At 45.9% G+C, this 23,904-nt stretch overlaps 1 protein-coding gene across 3 annotated transcripts in view; it reads right to left on the bottom strand.

The window, feature by feature from the left end:
* Positions 1-23,904, bottom strand: part of dpp6a (dipeptidyl-peptidase 6a) — a 664,537-nt gene that overhangs the window by 102,008 nt on the left and 538,625 nt on the right. For all 3 annotated transcript variants that reach the window (XM_055664215.1, XM_055664233.1, XM_055664224.1), the window contains exons 6-7: positions 9,236-9,288; positions 7,044-7,125 (exon numbers count right to left, since the gene is read on the bottom strand). In XM_055664215.1, the coding sequence (XP_055520190.1) occupies positions 7,044-7,125; positions 9,236-9,288 (135 nt within the window). The remainder of the gene's footprint in view (positions 1-7,043; positions 7,126-9,235; positions 9,289-23,904) is intronic.

Raw genomic sequence — 23,904 nt, 5'->3', positions numbered from 1 at the left:
CAGCAAAGAGAGCTAGAGAGGTCAGGCTTGAACTCTGGTCCCTGGAACTATGAGGCAACAACTCATCTAGCTGAGTACTGTTAGCTTTGATTCAACACGGCCTGATCACTTTCCCTCAACAGAAATTCAGCTTCCAGACGTGGAAGATTGAATTCTTTGTTTAGTCTAGAGCAGTGGTTCCCAACCTTTTTTTGGCCATGCCCCACCTAATCACCTCTAAAATCCTGATGCCCCCCCCCATGTGGTGATATATAATTCTTATCATTTAAAAAGTCAAAATAACATCTGAAACATAAACTACATATGTTTACCTGATGGAAAATCCAAAAAAATAAAAATCGAAAATTTGGACCCTGACCTCCTCAGTCGCGCTCAAATGTCCCCCTTAAAAATCAAATTGCCCCCCTGTGGGGCGTATGCCCCACGTTGGGAACCACTGGTCTACAGATACAGCGTGGAAACTGGCTCTTAGCCCCACCGGGTCCACGCTGACCACCTGTTCACACTAGATCCATGTTATCCCACTTTCTCATCCATTCCCTACACACTAGGGAACAATTTACAGGAGCCAATTATTCTCCGGATGTCTTTGGGTTGTGGGAGGACACCAGAGCACCCAGAGGAAATCCACACGATCACAGGGAGAAAGTGCAAACTTCACTGAGGTCAGGGTTAAACCTGGGTCTCTGGTGCTGTGAGGCAACTGTATCACATTGAAGAAGGATTTCAAAAAAATTAGCAAGTGCTCTTGAAATATTCTCACCAACTATATCTCAGTTGGTGAGAAAATATTTCAAGAGTACTAACTAAATCTAGAAAAAAATCAATGAATATTAAGGCTGACAGAAATTAATATCATATCTATATAATAGTGTTTTAAATATAGAACTACCATCGACAGAAGCACAGAGAAGATTGGGAACGAGAACTAATGATAAAAATCACGAAAGGAACATGGGAAAAGTATCTGATATATATACATAAATGTTTGATTAAGGTAAGACACAACTTAATTAAATTCAAAATTCTACATAGATTATATTATTCAAAAACTAGACTGAATACATTTTATCCAAATACTTCTCCCATTTGTGACAAATATCTATCTCAAAATGCCACTATAACACATTCTTTTATTTCCTGCATAAAACTCCATAAATTCTGGCGCAATATTTTTGATATATTTACAAAATTATTCAAGATAAAAATGGAGCCTAACACTGAAATGATTATACTTGGAGTACCGGGAGACGGGAATAAATTAAACACATTTCAAAATTCATTTTTTAATTATGGGTTAATAATAGCAAAAAAACATACTCCAATTTTGGAAAAATACACCCATACCAACGCTTAAAATGTGGATTATAAATATGTTGGACACAGCACATCTTGAAGAAATGCGATTCCTCCTAACAGATAAACCAGACCAATTCTTAATGAGTTGGTCTCCATTTATTGACTTTTTGGAAGCATATGGTGCAACTGTTTCAGGTCTGGCAGGCGGCGCGACTCTGGTCAGCAGCGGCCTCTGCAGCCTGTCCGCGTTTTTATTATTTTTTGTCTGTGTTTTTATGTAGTTTTTGTTATTTTATGTGGGGGGTGTGTGTGGGGGGGGGGGGGGGGGGGGGGGGGGGGGGGGGGGGGGGGACTTTTGAATCTCTCCCTGCACTGGAGACCCGACTTTTTCTCGTCGGGTCTCAGTTGTCGCTGGGGCCGCAACGAGGAGCGGCCTCCAAAAGGAAGAAGCCGGGGACTCTGGTGCTACGACTCACCGTCGCCGTCGCGGAGCTGGCTGAGACCGGAGCGGGTGGAGCGGTGGAGGAGCGCTGCTGCTGCTGCTGCTGCTGCTGCTGCTGCCGCTGCTGCTGCTGATGCGGAGGCTGCTACTGCGGGTCTGCGGACGGCGGCACCGGGAGCCCGTGGATCCCTGGAGGGAGACCGCTTTTCGGGGCTCCTGCAACGGCGACTTCCCCCGCCCGAGTTGTGGGGTCGAAGAGCTCCTGGAGCGGGGCCTAACACCACTGCCCCGCGCGGCTTGGAATGGCCGCGGGACTCTGCGAGCGCACGCCGGGGGCTTTAACACCAAGATCCGGTGTGCGACCTCGCACCACCCGGCGGGGCTTTAATGGCCGCGGGGACAATCGCCATCGCCAGCCGGGGGTTTTGACTTTGACTCTGACATCGGGGGGGGGGGGGGGGGGGGGGGGGGGGTGGGGGGGAGAGAGTGCAGTGGAGAGATAAGCTTTTTTTGGCCTTCCATCACAGCTATGTGATGGATGTTTATGTAAAATGTAATTATGTTGTGTCTGGGGTCTATTTGTGTGTAATGTATGGCTGCAGAAACGGCATTTCATTTGGACCTCCAGGGGTCCAAATGACAATTAAATTGACTCTTGACTATTGACTATTGGGTGAAAGATGGTCAAGAATATAAATACTTCTCCTAACTCCTATTTTTTCTCTCTCTCTTTCTTCTTTTTTACTTCTCTCTCTCACTCTCTCTCTGTTTTTTTTTTCTCATACACTACACATCACATGCTTTTTCTACTCTATTGTCTGCTCTCTTTTTCTCTCTCTCATTTTCAAAAATAAAAAATAAAACATGAAGCTGTACATAGAATGTAACATGCTAACATATATTTGGCACCTGAAAAAAAAGGTACCAATGTATTGGACTTACTTCTAATAAATAAATAAATCTAGAAACAAATCATTTTTCATTGTGGCCTTGTTCTATAAATGGTTGAGACCTACTTTTTCAGTTGATGCAATTGTGCTGTAAAGACATTGGTTGGGATCCTGACAGAGCAAGCCTATCTAACTGATCAACACAAAGGCTTGCCTCCTTACAGAGGTTCTCCTACAAACATTGCACAATGTGTGTGGGTGGATCAATACCTGAGTAGTTGCTGTTTTGTGTTTAAGCTTTGTTGTTGTGTGCTCTCCAGTCAGTGAAAAGACTATCCATGATTACAATCCTGCCATCCACAATGTCTAGATGCAGTGTAAAGGATGTTTCCACTAGTGTGAGAGTCTAGGGCCAGAGGCCATAATCTCACAATAAAGGATGTACTTTAGAAAGGAGATGAGGAGGAATTTTAGTCAGTGTGGTGAATCTGCAAAACATACTTGACTAATAAAGTATTATTATGATTACCTGTGGAATTCATTGCCACAGGCGGCTGTGGAGGCCAAGTCAATGGATACTTTTAAGGTGGAAATTGACAGGTTCTTGATTAGTAAGGGTGTCAAGGGTTATGGGGAGAATGCAGGAGAATGGGGTTGAGAGGGAAAGATAGATCAGCCATGATTGAATGGCACAGTAGACGATGGACGGGATGGCCTAATTCTGCTCTTACAACTTATAAAATTATGAAATTATGAATAAAGTTTAGTTGAAGATAAAGTCCAGAAAAGTCTGATTAAAGGTAGTCTGAAGGTCTCCAATGAGATAGATGGTAGGTCAGGACTGCTACCTCGTTGGTGATAGATAGGTTCAATTGCCTGATAACAGCTGGGAAGAATCCGTTTCTGAATTTGGAGGTGTACGTTTTCACACTTCTGTACCTCTTGCCTGGTGGTGGAGGGGAGAAGGGGGAGTGGCCGGGGTGAGACTGGTCCTTGATTAGGCTGGTGGCCTTGCTGGGGCAGCTTGAAGTGTAGATGGAGTCAACGGAAGGGAGGTTGGTTTGCGAGATGGTCTGGGCTGCGTCCACAACTCTCTGCCGAATCCAACAAAAGTAATTAATAGCCTGACTTTGAACGGAGAGGCCGGTTTCGTGATTTTGTGAAAGATCCGGACTTCCACGCATGCTGCCATTAAATAGCCCTTTTGTTGGATTCCTGCCTAAAGATTAGCCCTCGTTGGTTGGCTGAAGAACAAGCGCAAAAGCCCCCAACACAGGGCCACTGCTCAGGATATTGAGAGGAAAGAGGGACGGTGAAGTATCGTTTGGAGTGGGCGGGGAGGGTTCTGATCAAGGTCTGGGTGGGTTACAAATGAAACCGAAGCATTTTGATGGTTATTTAGGGTGGCATAAATACAACTATGTTGACAGCAGTAAATTTGAGTGCGTTATTCCAAAAACACGAGACCGAAAAACAAGTTTTGGTATTGAACGAATAAGTGCATTGCGTCACAATGGCATGAACCTTAGACACGTAAAACGTGAGATGCTTGTTATCCTATTTACAAATCAACAAGGTGCAATAAAAGTGCTTTACAGGTACTTTCAGCTGACATAGCTGGCGATTATGATCCATTAAACAAGGTTGTCTGTATATGATTATTGCCTAACATTGTGGGTGACAGTGGCATGGAGAAGCCCAATGGAGGAGATTCATAACCAATGAAAATTAAAGCCAGAGAGAGAGAAGCAGATACAACAGGGAAGAAGGTGCGGCACAGTGGCACAGCAGTAGAGTTGCTGCCTTACAGCGCCAGAGACCCGGGTTCCCTCCTGACTAATGGGTGCTGCCTGTCGCTGTGTGTAGGACAGTGCTAGTGTACAGGGTCATCCCTGATCGGAGCGGACTCTGTGGGCTGAAGGGCCTGTTTCCAAGTTATAACTCTAATGTCAAAAGTCTTAATGGAAAGAACCAAATGCGATGATGCCACCACATTCTTTGGACGTTCTTTTAGAAAGGAAATGAGGCAACTTTTTTGTTTAGTCAGAAGGTGGTGAACCTGTGGAATTCATTTTCACAGAAGGCTGGGGAGAAGGCAGGAGAATGGGATTAGGAGGGAGAGATAGATAGATCAGCCACGATTGAAGGCGGACTAGACTTGATGGGTTGAATGGCCTAATTTTACTCCTAACATTTATGACCTTATGAATTTGAATTTCAATAGATAATAGACAATAGGTGCAGGAGTAGGCCATTCGGCCCTTCAAGCCAGCACCACCATTCAATGTGATCATGGCTGATCATCCACAATCAGTACTGTGCCTTAATTGGTACATGTGACAATAAACTAACATTGAAACCTTATGATTGAAAGAAGGGTCCCAACTCAAAACATCACCTATCTGTTTTGACCTTTTGAGCTTATAACCATCTGGCCTTGTGACAATCCTTTGTGCAAATTCAACACAGTGCTGCCTTCAAAATGGTGGTGTTGATGAGCCACTTTGCAAAAGGTTTGAGGTGCCACTGGATAAGTGTTGGGCAAACAGCTCCAGGATTTAGACCCATTGACGATGAAGGCCCATTGTTGCATATCCAGGTCAAGATGGATCATGACTTGAAGAAAAAAGGAACTGCAGTTGTTGGTTTACAAAAACTGAGACAGAATGCTGGAGAAAGTCAACGGGTCAGGCAGCATTTTTGGAGGGCATGGATTGGTGACGTTTTTGGTTGGGATCCTAATTAACTAAATTAACTAATCCACCTTGATTAGGAAGAGTGTCTGAGGTTATGGGAAGAAGGCTGGAGAATGGGGTTGAGAGGGAATGATAGAATGGTGGAGAATACTTGATGGGCCGAATGGCCTAATTCTGCTTCTAGAACTTATGAACTTCTTCAGACTCAGTGGGGGAAGCATTCAAATGGTCCTGGTTTACGATGTGCCTGAAACCCTTGTTATTTTGATGGCAGAGCTCATTGGTTTGGCCCTGTGACTCTCTGACTCTATTACACCATGATCTAACTATGACTCCATGACCATAGCAATTGCTGATCATTCCATAGCGAGTTGTAAGCGTGTAACTTGCATGAGTTGCAGGCAGTTCACAGCAGAATAAACATTGATTTATGTTCTAATAATCCCTGGGGAAGAGTTAAGATTGCAACTACTGTAGAAATGTGGCTGTTTCCCATTATTCATTTAACAATTATGGTTCAATGGCTCGTGCTGGATTTTTGTTGACAGATTCCACTGGCATGTTTACTCAACCATCTTCCAAAATCACCCCAGGGCATGTTTTATTACCAGGAAGCTGAAAGACCGGAGTAAAGATTCTACATCTCAACTCCCTCGCTTTAAGTGTGCAGTGCATTTTAGCCTGCACGTGCAAAGTGGAAACACGTCATTCAAACCATCCTAGATGTTGGCTGTATGTTGGCTGGAGCTGAAGCTGCAAGTATAGGCAGTAAGGGAACCACAATGCCTTAGGTGGTAGAGCTTCTACCTTACGGTCCAGGAACAGTATAATGGTGCAGCGGTAGAGTTGCTGACTTACAGCACTTGCAGCGCCATAGACCCGGGTTAGATCCCGACTACGGGTGCTGTCCGTAGGGAGTTCGTATGTTCTCCTTGTGATTGTGCAGGTTTTCTCCGACATCTTCGGTTTCTCCCGCACTCCAAAGACGTAAAGGTTTGTAGGTTAATTGGCTTGGTAAATGTAAATTGTCCCTAGTGTGTGTAGGATAGTGTTCATGATGTGGGGATCGCTGGTCAGTGTGGACTCGGTGGACCGAAGGGCCTGTTTCTGCCCTGTATCTCTAAACTAAACTAACCTAAGATATGTGTTCAATCCTCGGGTGTCGTCCGTATAGAGTTCGCACATTGTCATTGTGACCATGTGGGTTTCCTCCAGCTACTCCGGTTTCCTTCCACAATTCAAATACGTACAGGTTTGTGGGTTTGTCCTGGCTTCTGTAACTGGCCCCTACCTAGTGTGTTGGGAGTGAGGTGCTGCATCCCAGGAGAGGTACAAAGTTTGTGCCTGCACTTGTACACAAATGCTGCATCTCTAAGCTAAACTGAACTAAACACTCGAAGAGTCCCAACCCAAAATATCACCTCTCCATGTTCTCCATGGATGCTGCCTGACCTATTGAGTTACTCCAGTACTTTGTGTCTTTTTTTTCTCGAAGGAAATAGTTCCACCCAGTTGACACAAAATGCTGGAGTCACTTAGCAGGACTTGCAGCATCTCTGGAGAGAAGGAATGTGTGGCGTTTCGGGGCGAGACCCTTCTTCCGACTACACATTCCACCCAGTTGACCTTTGTTCTAATCTGTCACACCTTAATTAAATCTCCCTCAGTATTAGTACAGAGCAGCAAAAGCATGAATGGAACAAGTTCACCACTCACCAGTTGTTGACCTTGGACGCCCCAGCCTGCATATTGCAAGCGTGCATTCTTCACCTCCGGTGGGTTCAAGGCAAGGTGCTCCCTGTGCCGAGGAATAAAGAGGTCAGAAGATTCAACTAACTCCGACCAGGCAGTTCAGTCGTCTCATAGTGAGTTATGCACAGGAAACAGGCCCTTCAGCCCATCAGCCTATGCCAACCATCAACCATTCATTTATACCTATCCTTCCCTGACACCATTTTATTTACACATGCCCATAATTTTGTGCTGCCTTGCACTTCTACAGTAGTCATCCCCTCTTCTCCCCGCTCCCATCCCCTCTTCTTCCCGCTCCCATCCCCTCTTCTCCCCGCTCCCATCCCCTCTTCTCCCCGCTCCCATCCCCTCTTCTCCCCGCTCCCATCCCCTCCCCACGCCCATCCACTCTTCTCCCCCCTCCCATCCCCTCTTCTCCCCGCTCCCACCCCCTCTTCTCCCCGCTCCCATCCCCTCTTCTCCCCGCTCCCACCCCCTCTTCTCCCCACTCCCATCCCCTCTTCTCCCCACTCCCATCCCCTCCTTCTCCCCGCTCCCATCCCACTCTTCTCCCCGCTCCCATCCCCTCTTCCTCTCCCGCTCCCATCCCCTCTTCTCCCCACTCCCATCCACTCTTCTCCCCAGCTCCCATCCCTCTCTCCCCCGCTGGACCTCCCCTCTTCTCCCCGCTCCCCATCCCTCTTCTCCCCGCTCCCATCCCCTCTTCTCCTCGCTCCCATCCCCTCTTCTCCCCGCTCCCATCCACTCTTCTCCCCATCCCATCCCCTCTCTGTCTCCCCGCTCCCATCCCCTCTTCTCCCCACTCCCATCCCCTCTTCTCCCCGCTGCCCATCCACTCTTCTCCCCCACTCCCATCTCCCCTCTTCTCCCCCGCTCCCATCCCCTCTTCTCCCCGCTCCCATCCCCTCTTCTCCCCGCTCCCATCCCATCTTCTCCCCGCTCCCATCCCCTCTTCTCCCGCTAATCCCATCCCATCTTCTCCCCGCTCCCATCCCCTCTTCTCCCCGCTCCCATCCCCTCTTCTCCCCACTCCCATCCACTCTTCTCCCCACTCCCATCCACTCTTCTCCCCGCTCCCATCCCATCTTTTCCCCGCTCCCATCCCCTCTTCTCCTCACTCCCATCCCCTCTTCTCCCCGCTCCCATCCCCTCTTCTCCCCGCTCCCATCCCCTCTTCTCCCCGCTCCCATCCACTCTTCTCCCTGCTCCCATCCACTCTTCTCCCCGCTCCCATCCACTCTTCTCCCCGCTCCCATCCACTCTTCTCCCCGCTTCCAACCCCTCTTCTCCTCGCTCCCTTCGGGCAAGAGGTAGAGAAGTTTGAAAACGCATACCTCCAGGGACAGTTTCCACTCAGCTGTTATCAGCAATTGAACCATCCTCCAATCAGCTAGAGTACAGTCCTGACCTCCCAGTCCTGACCTCCCATCTACGTCATTGGAGACATTTGAACTAACTATAATCTGACGTGGCCAGAGAGAGGAAGTGCAAACTCCGCACAGACAGCAGCCGAGGTCAGAATTCAAGCCAAGACATTGGGACTGTGAGGCATCAGATCTACCAGCTGTACTGTTGTGCTATTTGCTCTGAGCCATGGGCAATAAGATTGCATGTTACACTTGTTTTCAGGCACGCATGCAGACTTGAGGACCATCTTGTACCTGCTGAGCTACTCCAGCTTTGTGTCTATCTTTAATAGGAAGACTAAGGTGGAGGAGGAGGGTTGAGATAGGGAGTGGGGGGGGGGGGGGGGGGGGGAGAGGTGGAGGTGGTGTAGTTAATGGAGATGCGAGAAATCAACGTTCATGCCGCTGGGTTGTAAGCTGCCCAAGCGAAATAGGAGGTGTTATTCCTCCAATTTGCTTGTGGAGTTTAAATTATAATCAAGCCATGATGGGCGGACAGGTCCGCTCTGTAGTTGGTGACATGGTGGTTCAGTTTCCATGAAGGCAGCTTGGAATATTATTGCCTTAGCCATGGTGTAATGCCACTGGGAGCTCCATGAATGAGCAGGGCGCCCAGTGGCACCTAACCATGTGTGAGCTGATTCCCAGGCCAGGAGGATATAGCTTGGAGATGAGACAATACAACTGGAGGCCCTGCCCAACTCAGCCATTTGCACGATCAGACATTTACCAGTGGGGAGGTTCACTTACCATGTGTGCAGGTTACACAGGGTGTAGTGAGCTGTGAAGGAATGGCGGTGAGTCTGTAAAACAAAACATAGAGGCACGTCAATGTATTGGTGTCCGTCAGTTCACGGCTGCCGCCTGTGCAGTATAACAGCCACTACAGACAATAAAAGAGAGGGATTTTTAGTTTTAGAAGAGATACAGCGCAGAAACAGGCCTTTCGGCCCACCGATTCCACGCTGACCAGCGATCACGCCATTCTTTAGTTCTATCCCACACCCAGGCACAATTTACAGAAGCCAATTAACATATACATTTGCAAGTCTTTGGCATGATGGAAGATGTTGGAGCAACTAAAGAAAACCCATGTGGCCACAGGGAGAAAATACAAATTCCGTACAGACAGCAGCCCAGGTCAGGATCGAACCCGGGTATCTGGTGCTGTAAGATTGCAATCCTACCGCTGTGCCTTTCTGCTGCCCCAAATTATTGTCACGTGTACCGAGATACAGTCAACAAAACTTTGTGAACAAGCTATTAAGTCAAATCATACTGACATAAGTACAATCAAACCCTACACAAGTAGAGTAGGTAGTGCAAAGAGAAAAATATCAGGGTGCTGAATACAGTGTATCAGTATTATAATGTTGCAGTTGCAGAGAAAATGCAGTTAAGAAATTGCAAGGTCAGCCTGCAATGGGTAGGTTGGAAGATAGGGACTACACACTAGTTTTTGGAGGACCACTTACTAGTCTTACATTGAATACCGGACCTCCTCTAGGGAACCCAGAGTGAGAAGAACAATCCTGACCTAAAACGTCACCTATCTACAGTATGTTCTCCAGAGATGCTGCCTGGCCATCAGAGCTCCTCCAGCACTTTGTGGCTTTTAAAAATCCTTGTCTCCTAGTTGTTGACATCTCTGCTCAATGAGATGCATCCTTCCTGTTCACCCAGTCCAGCCCCCACCCACGACTTTATATGCCCAAATTAGACTTACTCCTTCCATACAATAACCAAATCTAGACATTCTCTCTTGGTACCTCTGATCCCTGGCAACGTTGTTGTAAATTTCCTCTGCCTCCACCTCCTCTCCCTCCACTTTAGTTTTAGCTTTATTTAGTCTTACTTTTAGAGACACAGTGTGGAAACAGGTCATTCACCCCACCAAGCCCATGCCACCTACCAACCACCCATACACTAGCTCTATCCTACACACCAAGGACAATTTATCAAAACCAATTAACCTACAAATCTGCACGTCTTTGGAGTGTGGGAAGAAACTGGAGCACCTGGAGAAAACCCATGCAGCCACAGGGAGAACGTACAAACTCCACACAGACAGCACCATCTGAGCTAGTTCAATTTGCCCACATTTGGTTCAGAGTCTCCTAAACCTTTCTTGATTATGTATTTGTCCATTATCTTTTACATGTTATTACTCAGCATTGCCACAATGAAGTTGTCACACTAACGGAGGAAGTTTGATGGCGTTCAATGTAAAAGTGTTGCAGAAGGCTTGGATGGAGCATAAAATGATTGGGCCGGGTGGCCCTCTGTGTAAATACTATTTACATCATAATGCAGGGTCCCCTGGATATATATATATATTTTTTTTTATCTCTGGCATTTTCACAGAGGGTGGTGGCTATATAAAACAAGGTGCCAGTGGAGGTAGTCGAGGTAGGAACGATAGCAACATTTAAAAGACATTTGGACAGGTTCATGGATTGAACAGGTTGAGAGGGATGTGGGCCAAAAAGCAAGTCAAGTCAAGAGTTAAGAGAGTTTATTGTCATGTGTCCCAGATAGGACAATTAAATTCTTGCTGGGTGGTGGGATCAGTGTGGGTGGGGTATCTTGGTTGGCATGGGCAACTTGGGCTGAAGAACCTCTTTCCTTGCTGCGTGACTCCTTGATTACGACTCTAACCATGTCCCTCACTTGTATCCACTTGCCAACCTTTGACCCATTCCCACTACAATCAGTCTGAAGAAGGGTCCCGAGCTGAAACTTCGCCTGTCCATGTTCTCCAGAGAAGCTGCCTGACCCGCTGAGTTACTCCTGCACGTTGCGTTGTGTTTCGTTGTCTCCTGGTTCATGCTCTGTTCATGGGTGGCCTTTGGGAAGGGAGGGTAGGATAGATTCCCACGTTAAACTCGCCCTAAATTCCCTGCTCATGGTACAGGAGTCATTCCACGCACCTTCTTCTACATTACAGTTCGTCTACTGCACAAGCTGCACATAAACCTGCTGAGAACCATCAGTGCATCACTTATACGACTTGATGAGCATTGGCAAGCAAGCAAAATAATTACAACTCTGTTTCATTTGGTTTGTAAATAAGGATGCAGAATTGGTACATAATTAAACCACCTTGCAGCGATAAAAATAGAACTGATTAAGTATCTACTATGAGAGCTCTGTTTAACCGATCTGTCTAAAGTTCCTGCCAACACTGATTCAACCATCAACCTCTTTATTTCTAATTGGAAAGCAGCGTTATAGGACATTGGTTAGGCCGCTTTTGGAGTATTGTGTGCAGTTCTGGTGGTCCCTTTACAGGAAGGATGCGTAGTCTTTGGAAAGGGTGCAGAGGAGGCTTATTGCAATGTTGCCAGGATTAGGGGGTGTCAGCTAAAGGGAGAGGTTAGACAGGCTAGGATTAATTTCTTTGGAACACCGGAGATTGAGGGGGGGCCTGACGGAAGGAAATAAAATAAAGAGATGCATATGGCGGCATGGTGACGCAGCGGTAGAGTTGCTGCCTTACAGCGCCAGAGATCCAGGTTCGACCCTGACTACGGGTGCTGTCTGTACGGAATTTGTACGTTCTCCCTGTGACCTCGTGTATTTTCTCCAGGTGCTCAGGTTTCCTCCCACAGTCCAAAGACGTGCAGATTTGTCGGTTAATTTGACCTGTAAATTATTCCTATTGTGCAGGATAGAACTAGTGTAAGAAACATAGAAACATAGAAAATAGGTGCAGGAGTAGGCCATTCGGCCCTTCGAGCCTGCACCGCAATTCAATATGATCATGGCTGATCATCCAACTCAGTATCCTGTACCTGCCTTCTCTCCATACCTCTTGATCCCTTTAGCCACAAGGGCCACATCTAACTCCCTCTTAAATATAGCCAATGAACTGGCCTCAACTACCTTCTGTGGCAGAGAATTCCACAGATACACCACTCTCTGTGTGAAAAATGTTTTCATCTGGTCAGGGCCGTATGTACTCGGTGGGACGAAGTTGCCAAGGCGCCCTGTTCACGCCTGTATTTCTGGAGGTCAGAACCCTCCATCGTTGAGGTTTTGTAGAATTGATGTCTCATCTCGGTCCTAAGGATGGTCGCTGATCAGCGTAGACTCGGTGGGCCGAAGGGCCTGTCTCCACGCGGTATTTCTTAAGAGATGGGAGAATCAGAACCTTTATCCTATGATGAAAAAATCAAATCGTAGAGGGCATAGATATCAGGTGAGAGGAGCAAAGTTTATAGGGAATGTGGGTGGCAAGGATTTTTAACACAGAGGGTGGTGAGTGCCTGGAACCTGTTGCTGTGGGCCGGTGGTTGTTGCAGTGTTTTCCATCGACACCAAGTCGGAAGCTACTGGCCGTGCCGCCAGTGACTGTGAAGGCGAGATGGACAGCCGGCCGCTACCCGCACTCCCGCGGTCTTCTGTAGATGTCTTCGCAGCGGACCGCCTCGACCTTCTCTTGACCATTTTCTCCATAGCCGACGTTTCCTGCAAACAAGGTTTCCCGACTGGAGAAACGACCTCAGCTAAGTTTAAAACTTACCTCAGGGTTTTTAACTTACCGCTGGTGGAGCTGTGTCCTGCCAGACCGTCGGTGCGCCATGCGTCAGACCTAATGACGCGCCTGCGGACTGGCGGGACTTCTTCACGGAATCACTCACGTGACTCCGAAGTAAAATTAGTGTTGAGCTTGAGGTCTTCATCTTTGATATCGTTTCCCTCAAACACCCACCAGAACTAGTTTCGATTAGTTTAGTTTAGTTAAGAGATAAAGCATGGAAACAGGCCCTTCAGCCCACTGAATCCACACCAACTGGCAATCTCCTTCACACCCGTTCTATCCTCCACACTGGGGACATTTTACAAAAGCCAATTAACCTACAAATCTGTGTAGAAAGGAACTGCAGATGCTGGTTTATACCGAAGACAGATACAAAATGCTGGAGTAACTCAGCAGGTCAGGCAGCATCTCTCGGGCAAATAGATGGGTGAGGTTTAGGGTCGGGACCTACTTCAGACTGTAAAGTTACCCATCCTTTTTCTCCGGAGATTCTACCTGACCCGCTGAGTTACTCCAGCACATTGTGTCTATCTTTCTAACCTACAATTCTGCATGTCTTTGGGATGTGGGAGGAAACCGGAGCAGCCAGAGAAAACCCACGCATTCACAGGGAGCACATGCAAACTCCATACAGACAGCACCCCTGTACAGGATCAAGCCCGAATCTCTGGCGCTCTACTGCTGCATCACTGTGCCACCTATAGTTCTGAATTTCATCACCGATATCTGGCTTGACTAAGAGGTGGCTCTCTATATCTTTTTTAACATTTTCTAGGGCTTTTGATGTGATCTTTCATTGTCAAGAGACAACTCTATTTCAAGAGCCAAGTGATGAGGAAGGAGGATGGGTAGCATTTCTCTTCAACTCATCAACGCAAAGCATTAGCCACAAATGATAAAACATTTAGCGTCAGCTAAAAAAAGGAACAGGGCCATCTGCAGCTCCTTATGTTACCGCAGTCAAAAATAGTCGGAGATGTCACAATCCACTGAATTTAGCTTCCAGAAACACCTCCAACACATCAACTTTTCTTCAAATAGGTGGTACGTTATAAGCTAGATGCTGAGTGCCGTTACCATGGACACAAGGTTATTGCATTCAATAGTAAATTGAAAACTGCTTCTATTGAGGACAAACTCTGGTCAGTGCAATAACAGGGCAATGCTTCCAGCTGGTCTCAAAACAATTGAATGCAGTTACTGGAAAAGGCATCAGGTGAATACAATAGAATGAAGTTTATGAGTGACACTCACTTATAGAATAGCCTTATTGCCCAGTACTGGAGGCATTGTTGATGGTTTGTAACCTCGATGATGGCTTGTAATTATATATACAGATATAAACATACCAATTACCAATGGCAAATATTAGGGCGGTTACGAGCCATCATCAATGCCTCCAGTACTGAGCAAGAAGGCTATTCTACAAGTGTGTGTCATTCTATTGTATTCACCAATACAAACTGTTCACAATACTGCAAATGCATATACATATCTGAGGAAGGGTGTGCTGGCATTGGAGAGGGTCCAGAGGAGGTTTACGAGAACGATCCCGGGAATGATTGGATTAACATATGAGGAATATTTGAAGGCACTTGAAACTTACTGAATAGTGAAAGGTAGATAGGTAGAAAGGTAGAGTGGACGTTTCCACTAGTGTGAGGGTCTCGTACCAGAGACAATTGCCTCAGAATTAAAGGACAGACCTTTAGAACGGAGATGAGGAGGAATTTCTTTAGTTCCATGGATAATAACGCATAGTGCAGGATAAAGTCCAGTGGAGTCCAATTAAAGATAGTTCGAAGGTCTCCAACGAGGTAATGAAGGAAATAAAGATTTAAGAGTGGAGCGGTTGTAATGAGTGATAGCAGATCCATTTCTGTGACCAACATGCAAAGAGTCTCCTGGGTTCGGCACCATTTTTAGTCGCTTTGAGATGCGATTTGATTACCTCAAGGAAGCATACGCGTGCAAACTCCACAGAGGCAACATCCGGGGTTAGAATTGAACCGAGTCTATGGTGCTGTGAGGCTGCAGCTCATCTGCCTGCGACACTCGGCCACCTTTGTCTGAGTGGGATGAACATTTCTTACACAGCCTGTGAAATAAAGAACTCACTTTGTTGTTACGCACAGAGTGCTGGAGTAACTCAGTGGGTCAGTCGGCATCATTGGAGAACACGGATGTGTGCAGGGTAGCACTAGTGTATGTGGGCTGAAGGGCCTGTTGCCGTGCTGTATCTCTAAAGCATCTGCAGTTCCTTATTTCAACTTCTTCACTTTGTCATTGTTTATGTTCTCTAATGAGAATTCCTCACCTGAACCAGAACTGAAGGAACAAGTTATAAATAGTCAGACTGGTATTTAAGGGAGAAGGTAGATGGCTGTATATGTGTATAGTATAATCTTAATGAGTCAAAAAAATGATTTGCTTTTCATTGTCTATTGGCCAACCTTCTTCACCCACATGAACATTGCTTTATTTAAAAAGCTGCCTTTCTTCTTGTCATCCACACCATTACAAGGGGATATTAACATGGCATTTGCAACCACTGCCTGCCAATACAACTTGACAAATTGACATTGATCCTACAAATTATACTTTTAGTCATTATGCCCTGCTTAGTATTCACCACCTAGCACAACAAAATGGTTTTTGTTGCAGTGCAGCATAATTTGATCGTTCGAAATAGGCCAGGCACATTTTCAATTACGTGAATGGTAATCGATTGAAATATTACTATTATTACCTAATCTTGGTAAGGTGAGGAGGGAATTGCGTCATCTCCCAGTGTCATCCTAGGGCTGGTATCAGATGTCAAGACACAGAGATAAGAATGGCTCTATGCTTATGTCATGGCACAGTAGATAAGTTAAACACAATGTGAACAGCATAGAACATGGAACAGTACAGTACAGGGTTGGGCCCTTGGAACAGTACAGTACAGGGTTGGGCCCTTGGAACAGTACAGCATAGGGTTGGGCCCTTGTGTCGAACATTATGCCACTTTAAACTGATTACATCTGCCTGCACACAATCCATACCCCTCTATTTCTTTCACTTCCATGTGCCTATCCAAAAGACTCTTAAACACCACTGTCTTATTTGTCTCCCCCACCACACCTGGCATTACGTCACAGGCCTCCACCACTCTCTGTGTAAAAAATACTTGCCCCGCGCATCTTCATTAAACTTTCCCCCTCTCACCTTATAGATCTACCTTCTGGTGTTAGAAATTTCCACCCTGGGGGAAAGGTTTTGTCTACCCCGTCTATGTTTCTCATAATGTTATATACTTCTATCAAATCGTCCCTCAATCTCCGACGTTCCAGGAGATTCAATCCAAGTCTATCCAACTTCTCCCTGTAGGTGAAACCCTCTAATCCTGGCAACATTCTGGTAAACCTTCTCTACATCATCTCCAAAGCCTCCTCGTCCTTCCTCTAATGGGTGACCAGAAGAGCTGGGTTAACTTAGCAGGTCAAGCAGCATCTGTGGAGGGAATTGACAGGCAACATTACAGGATGGGGACCCTTCCTCAGACTGACTGTAGCCGGGGGTTGGGGGGATGACTAGAAAAGAGAGATGGGGATAGGACCATCCCTCATCCCAGCTCCCACCTCCCCTTTCCAGCAATTGTCCCACCCCCCACCTCTCTTTTCCAGCTCTCTCTCCTCCACTACAATCAGTTCGATTAAGGGTCCCGACCCGAAATGTTGCTTGTCCATCTCCTCCACAGATGCAGTCTGTCTTTCCGAGTTCCTCCAGCACTTCGCGTTTTGCTCAAGAGTCCTGCATCTGCAGTTCCTTGTGCCTCTCACAGATAAGTTACCTGATGAGCAACCAAGAGGTCAGGTATGATGTTTCTGAGTTACAGGTTCAAGTCTTGCAAGGGCAACAAAGGAAATTAGATTCAGTCATTAAATAAATACTGGGATTAACATGAATGAATGGTTGATGGAGACGATGAATGTACTGAGCCACTGAGTGAACCAAAACGCACTTGTTCACTCATGCTTCTGGAAGGAAAATTGTTAGCCTTTTTGAGACTGCATGCCCACTACATGGTTGATTCTCAATTGCTATTGACCCATTCAAAAGAGAATCAATTAGCACAATCAATGCTGGATATGCCAGTGATATACACTTGTTGTGAAAGAATTAATGTAAATCAGGCATGACAGTGGCGCATGAGTCCGGACCGGAAGACACGCCGTCCGAGAGCGGAAAAGGTGACCGCTTGTCCCGCATGGAGCGGTTGATGGAGCAGATGCTCCAGCGGGACTTGCTCCGGGAGATGGGGCAAGCCCGCCATGGGAGTGTATACACACCCACAGCAGTGCAATATCCAGCACTGTCCATCGCATCTCCCTCAGCAGAGGGGAGCGTTGGTGACCAGGGCTGGGCTGGTCAACAAGAGGGGTCCGTGGCCGAAGGCAGCAGCAGTATGCTGGGTGTGCAGGAAGGCAAGGCAAGGCAACTTTATTTATATAGCACATTTCATACACGAGGCAGACTCAAAGTGCTTCACATAAAAACATATCATACAAGGAACAGGAACAGCTGCTGGGAGTGGTCAACCGCTACGCAGTAACACCGTAATCGGGACATCCGTTGCAGTCTAAACTGGCGGCTAGTATTGACTACCTGTCCTTCAACCCTCTACAAGAGCAGGTAGTGAACGAGGCGTTGGAAAAATACACGCCCCTGGAGAATTGCATCTCCCTCAATGTACCGGCCGTCAACAGCCAAATCTGAGGGTATTTTGGGTTGGGTATTCGGACCCAAGAGGTAAAGCTCCAAAAAATACTGAAGCTGCTGACGTCAGCCATTACCTCATATGCTCGTTCCGTGGATGAGGTTGAATTGACCGAAAACACCTTGGCTCTACTGTGCAACACACAGTATGAGATTAACAGCCTGCGGAAAGATGCCATCAGACCTGCCCTCAATCCCAAATTTGCAGGGTTGTGCAAATTTGCGACCTCACAACCTCAAATCCTGCTATTTGGAAAGGACCTGCCGAAACAGGTAAAAGATCTGGATGAGGAGTCAAAAGTGCTTGGACTCATGAGGGCAGGCCCCGGAATGAGCAAAACCACACTACCCAGATGGCAGCACCCCTACGCATCCACCAGTAGGCGTCAGCATCATGGTACTGGTGAAAGCATGGGGTCCGCATATCATCCCCGGAGGCCTTTTTTAGGGAAGGGCCCAGAGGCCCTATGGAAGATGCGCCACCCCACACAGCAACACCTCGACCGACGATGGGCCAGAAACCCAAGAAATTACCACTCTACCGGTAACCATGGAGGTAATGAACACTCTACCGGTAACCATGGAGGTAGGTGGGTCTGGTTCCTTCCAGAAGATAAGAGGTGGGGGGTCTGTACTAACTGGGAGAAGGTTATACCTGTTTTTGGAAGCATGGAGGACTATCACTCTTGATAATTATATACTACAAAGTATTCAAGGATACAAAATTGAATTCATCCAAAAAAGTATGCCACCAGTTCAGCATGTACCCTGCAGAGAGTTTACCCTCTCACAAAGAGAAAAATGCGAGGGACAAGCAGAACTAGTGAGATTACATACAAAAGGAGTAATAGAAAAAACGGAACATGACCCTTTGGAATTTGTATCAAATATTTTTACTAAAACCAAGAAAGATGGTGGATGTCGCATCATCATTGACTTAATGACACTGAATACTTTTGTCAAGTATATACATTTCAAAATGGAAACATTTGTTAGCTACAAACAATTGTTTGAAACTCTGGGGTTTGTTATCCATCTAGATAAATCTAAGTTGACACCGTCCACAACTATGGACTATTGGGATTCACAATTAACTTAGTCCACATGCCTGTAACATTGCCAAAAGAAAAAGCAGCAGAATTGGTACAAGCTTGCAACAAATTGATGGTTACCAATCAAACAACTATTCGACAGGTGGCAAAAGTAATTGGGAAATTAGTAGCAGCATTTCCAGCTACCCAGCTTGGACCTTTGCATTACCAAAACTTACAAAGAGCAAAGGTGCAATCACTAAATCAACATAAGGGTCATTTCGATTGACCCATGAAATTATCAGCCAAAGCAATATCAGAATTACAATGGTGGAAAACAAATATTTGGCATAGTTCCAGCCCCATCATTATTAATAACCCAACAGTCACGATACAAACGGATGCTAGTGCTCAAGGCTGGGGAGCAACTAACACTATATCTAGTACTGGTGGTAGATGGAATACACAAGAATCTTCACTACTACAAACACTGGGTATAAATTATTGAGAAATGTTGGGTCCGTTTTATGGGCTAAAAGCTTATTGTTCAGCTATGCACCATTTGCATGTCCGCCTACAAATTGACAATACCACAATGGTGGCCTAGATTAACCATATGGGCGGAATAAAATCGATATCATGTGATAATCTGGTCAACACAATCTGGCAATGGTGTGTCGACAGACATATTTGGCTATCAGCAACTTACCTACCAGGTAAGCTTAATACAGTGGCAGACACCAGGTCACGAAAATTCAACGACAACACCGAATGGATGTTGAACCCCAAAGTATTTGCTGTTATTACAAAGCGATATAGAACACCAGATAGCGATCTCTTCGCATCCCGACTGAATCACCAGTTAGCAACATATGTCGCTTGGGAACCAGACCCTGAGGTAGCAGCGATGGACGCGTTCTCGCTGAATTGGGGAAAATTGTTTTTCTATGCCTTTCCCCCCTTCTGCCTCATCAGTCGGGTCATACGCAAAATACAAATGGACTCAGCTTCAGGTATTTTGGTAGTACCCGACTGGCCTACACAGCCATGGTTCCCAGTGGTCCTTGACATGGTCACGGAACCACCCATGACCATCCCCAGTGGACCAGATCTGTTGGTCCACCCTGTCACAGACGAGAGTCATCCGTGCCATGATAGAATAAATCTGTTGGGTTGCAGAATTTAAAAAGGCCACTGTTGGATCTGGGACTATCAAACAGGACCATGGACATGACGACAGTCCACCAAGAAACAGTATTTCTCCAGCATCAGGAAGTGGGAAGTGTACTGTTCAAGAACTGGGACAACATATAGAACAGCGATGATAACGAACGTACTGGAGTTCCTGTCCAGCCTTCACTACGATGAAGGTCTGAGTTACAGTACAATTAATTGTGCCAGGAGTGCTCTGTCAGCCTATCTGAGGCAGGCACCAGGACAACAGTCCATGGGATCACATCCGCTGGTGGCCAAACTGATGAAAGGTATCTTCAATAACAACCCCCCTAGACCAAGGTACACCCAGATCTGGGACGTCAGTGGCGTCCTGTCACTTCTAAGGGGATGGTCACCAGCCAGATCCCTGACTCTGGAACAACTCACCCTGAAAACGGTAATGCTGATGGCTTTAGTCTCAGCTCAAAGGGGCCAGTCCCTACACTATCTAAGACTGGACAATATGGTCATATCAGCTGACCAAATTACATTCACAATCTGGGAGCTGGTCAAGCAGAGCAGACCGGGAACTTCAGGACTAACTATGAAATTCCGGGCGTACCCACCTGACCCCCGTTTATGTGTCATGTCACATGCTGCTATATCTTAGCACAACCAAAGCATCCCGAGGGAGAGAAAAGGCACTCTGTGTCAGCTTCAAAAAGCCACATGGTCGGGTGTCGGTACAAACCATCTCTAGATGGCTCAGACAGGTATTGGGAGCTGCTAGGGTGGATACTGACATTTTTACATCTCACTCCACCAGGGCAGCAGCAACATCAGCGGCTAGGAGTATGGATGTGCCAATGGACCATATCCTGGCAACAGCGGGGTGGTCCACGGAAATAACTTTTCAAACATTCTATAATAAGCCGATTGCCAAACCTGCACAATAATTGCAGAAAGGATTTTAAATTCTGCAAATAAATAATTTAAGCTCGGGGGAGCGTTATTTTCTTTGTTTAAAATAAATATTGTTATTGTTTTTAAAACAGATTCATGTTTGATTACGATAACATACTTCCTCCCTTGGATGACTTCGGCAATGAGTGAAGCATGTACTGTTACACGGCTTGAAATCACAGAGCTTTAAAATCTTCACGTAGTCACTCACATGACTCCGAAGTAAAAAACGAGAATTTACCAGTTTGAAATTTGATCTTTATTTTATGAGGAGTTACGATGAGGGATTACGTGCCCTCCGCTCCCGCCCTCAATTATAAAGGTCAACTGGTATCTTAGTTCTCCTTATCTTTACTATGTTTATTTCAATTACTATTTCTGTGATTCCACACCGCTGCTTTGAAGAGTGCCGCGCATGCGTGCTGGTGGGGTCTTCACGTATTCCCTCATCGTAACTCCTCATAAAATAAAGATCAAACTTCAAACTGCTAAGTTCCCGTTTAATCTTACCATTATATCTGCCTCAAAGCACCACCCCTTGCCATGCAAACCAGGCATCAACCTCCCTTGGTGTGAAAAATAAAGTGCCCTGCACATCTCTGAACTAAACTAAACTAAACTAAAAATCAGGAGATACAAGTTACTGCTGAGTCTGGATGTAAACACTTGTAATGAGACTTGTGGTTCTGTGCAGAAAATCCAATTTTCTGGTATTATCTTTCCTTTCTATTGCTTTCAAATAAACTTGAGATGAAAATCAGCAAGGTATGACTAATGGCTTTTGTATACCACAGAAGTCACTCACACGAGACAAATAATCGAATAAGCAGACTTCTTGAAAATTAATATTTTCAAGCACTATATGTTCAGTGGGTTAAATAACATTTACTACTTGTTCTTGTCTCTCTTACTTGTGCAAGTAAGCAAATATCATGTTCTGGCAAAGAAATGTCCACAATTCCTATAAACTTAAAAACTCGGTGGGTCACACTCCTAGTTCCCAGGAATGGATTTTGAAGAAGGGTTTCGGCCTGAAACGTTGCCTATTTCCTTCGCTCCATAGATGCTGCTGCCCCCGCTGAGTTTCTCCAGCATTTTTGTGTACCTTCGATTTTCCAGCATCTGCAGTTCTTTCTTAAACAATGGATTTTGAGTCCTTTACACCTATTGAATTCTATTAATAAAGGCCCACCACCGATTTTCCAGCAACTGGTTGTCCGGACCCCCCTTTAATCCGGACAAAATTCCAGGGTAAACTGGCCGCTTTTTACCTCATTGGTACTTCCTCGCTGATCAGCACGTTCAATTTGCCCCCTCCAGCCGGGGCTCTGATACTCTGGCCCAGTCAGAGCTGGCAAATCGGTTCTGATAGCCGACTAACGCGGCTAATCGGCGGGTCGAATTTGCTGCCTGCAGCTGGGGCTATGGAACTTTAACTCAGATCCGTTCCCACAGCCGGCGTCTGCGACTGACTTTTGAGGGCCCGTATCACGGCTACCCGTGGCTCCAACCTCTGTTGGTCTGGCAAAAGGGATAATACAGCAAGGCTCTGGATCCAAGGGTGCCACAAAATTGGTGCTGGACCTGTACCTAGGTTTTAGTACACGGTTGCAAGATTTTAGATTTGATACAACGTGCACAGGGTGACAGAGAAGATGCAGAAAAGTGGTCAGGATAATAGGTGGTAGACAAAAATGCTGGAGAAACTCAGCGGGTGATGCAGCATCTAAGGAGCGAAGGAATAGGCGATGTTTCGGGTCGAGACCCTTCTTCAGAGATGCATTCACTGTAAAACACAGAGGACCATTTAGTCCATCATCCATGCCAGCTTCTAGCAGAGAAATCCTTTCACCTTCACCTGCCTTACAGCCCTGCAACTTTCACACGCCCATCAACACTCCTTTGATTCTTTTGCCCCTGACCTCATGACCAAGAGCAGCATCTTCAGTCAGAGACTGATTGCACCAATGTGCAAAACTGAGAGATACAGGAAGTCTTGTATACCAGCTGCTATAAGGTTTTATAATGCACAAAAATAATTTTTGCATTTTTTTTTTAGTATTCATTCATTGTATTTTAACATTAAGTATGGAAGCTATCTGATGAAATGTGTGGTGTTATGTCTGTCTTGAAGCTGTTGTGGCACTGTAATTTCCTGTAAAGGATTATTAAAGGATCTAAAGTAAAGTAAAGTAAAGTATACCTGGATTGTTTTCCCTGGAGGCTGAAGAAAAAAATATCATGATTGCAATAAAAAATTAAAAAATGTCTTTAGAGGTTCCTGTGAATCGCTATAAAATTACGATAGGCACAGTGTAGACAGAACCTTTTTTCTAGGGTGGAAATATCAAAGACGAAAGGGCATAGCTGTAGCGTGAAAGAGGAAAAGTTAAAATGAGATATGCGGGGCAAGGTTTTTTTTTAGAGTGTGGTGGGTGCCTGGAACATGTTGCAAAGGGTGGTGGTGGAGGGAGATATAACAGTAGCATTTAAGAAGCCTTTGGACAATCACATGGAGGGATGTAGATCATATGCAGGGAATGGCGAGATATAGATCATATGCAGGCAGAGGAGGCTGGTTTAACTTGGCATCATGTTCAACACAGACATTGTGGGCTGGAGGGCTTATTCAATGCTCAACGCACATTGATAGACAATTTACAGTGGCCATTTAACCTGCCAGCATGTCTTTGGGATGTGGGAGGAAACTGGAGCAATCGGGGTAAACCTACATGATCACAGGGAGAACGATCAAATTTTATCTCTTCAGAGAACTGAGGTTGGCGACGGTTATATTGGCCACTGTAAGTGGTTCATCAATGTACATGGAGCATAGGTCAGTACAGCACAGGAGTTTCTGTAGACGTTTTTGAAACAGTTATATTTCTAAAAAAAAAAGATTTCATATGTAAGAAGGAACTGCAGGAACTTTGGTTTATACCGAAGATAGACACAAGATGCTAGTGGGT

The sequence above is a fragment of the Leucoraja erinacea genome, chromosome 2 (assembly GCF_028641065.1).
Source record: "Leucoraja erinacea ecotype New England chromosome 2, Leri_hhj_1, whole genome shotgun sequence".
Classification (NCBI taxonomy): domain Eukaryota; kingdom Metazoa; phylum Chordata; class Chondrichthyes; order Rajiformes; family Rajidae; genus Leucoraja; species Leucoraja erinaceus.
This window is presented reverse-complemented; position numbering and strand designations above follow the sequence as displayed.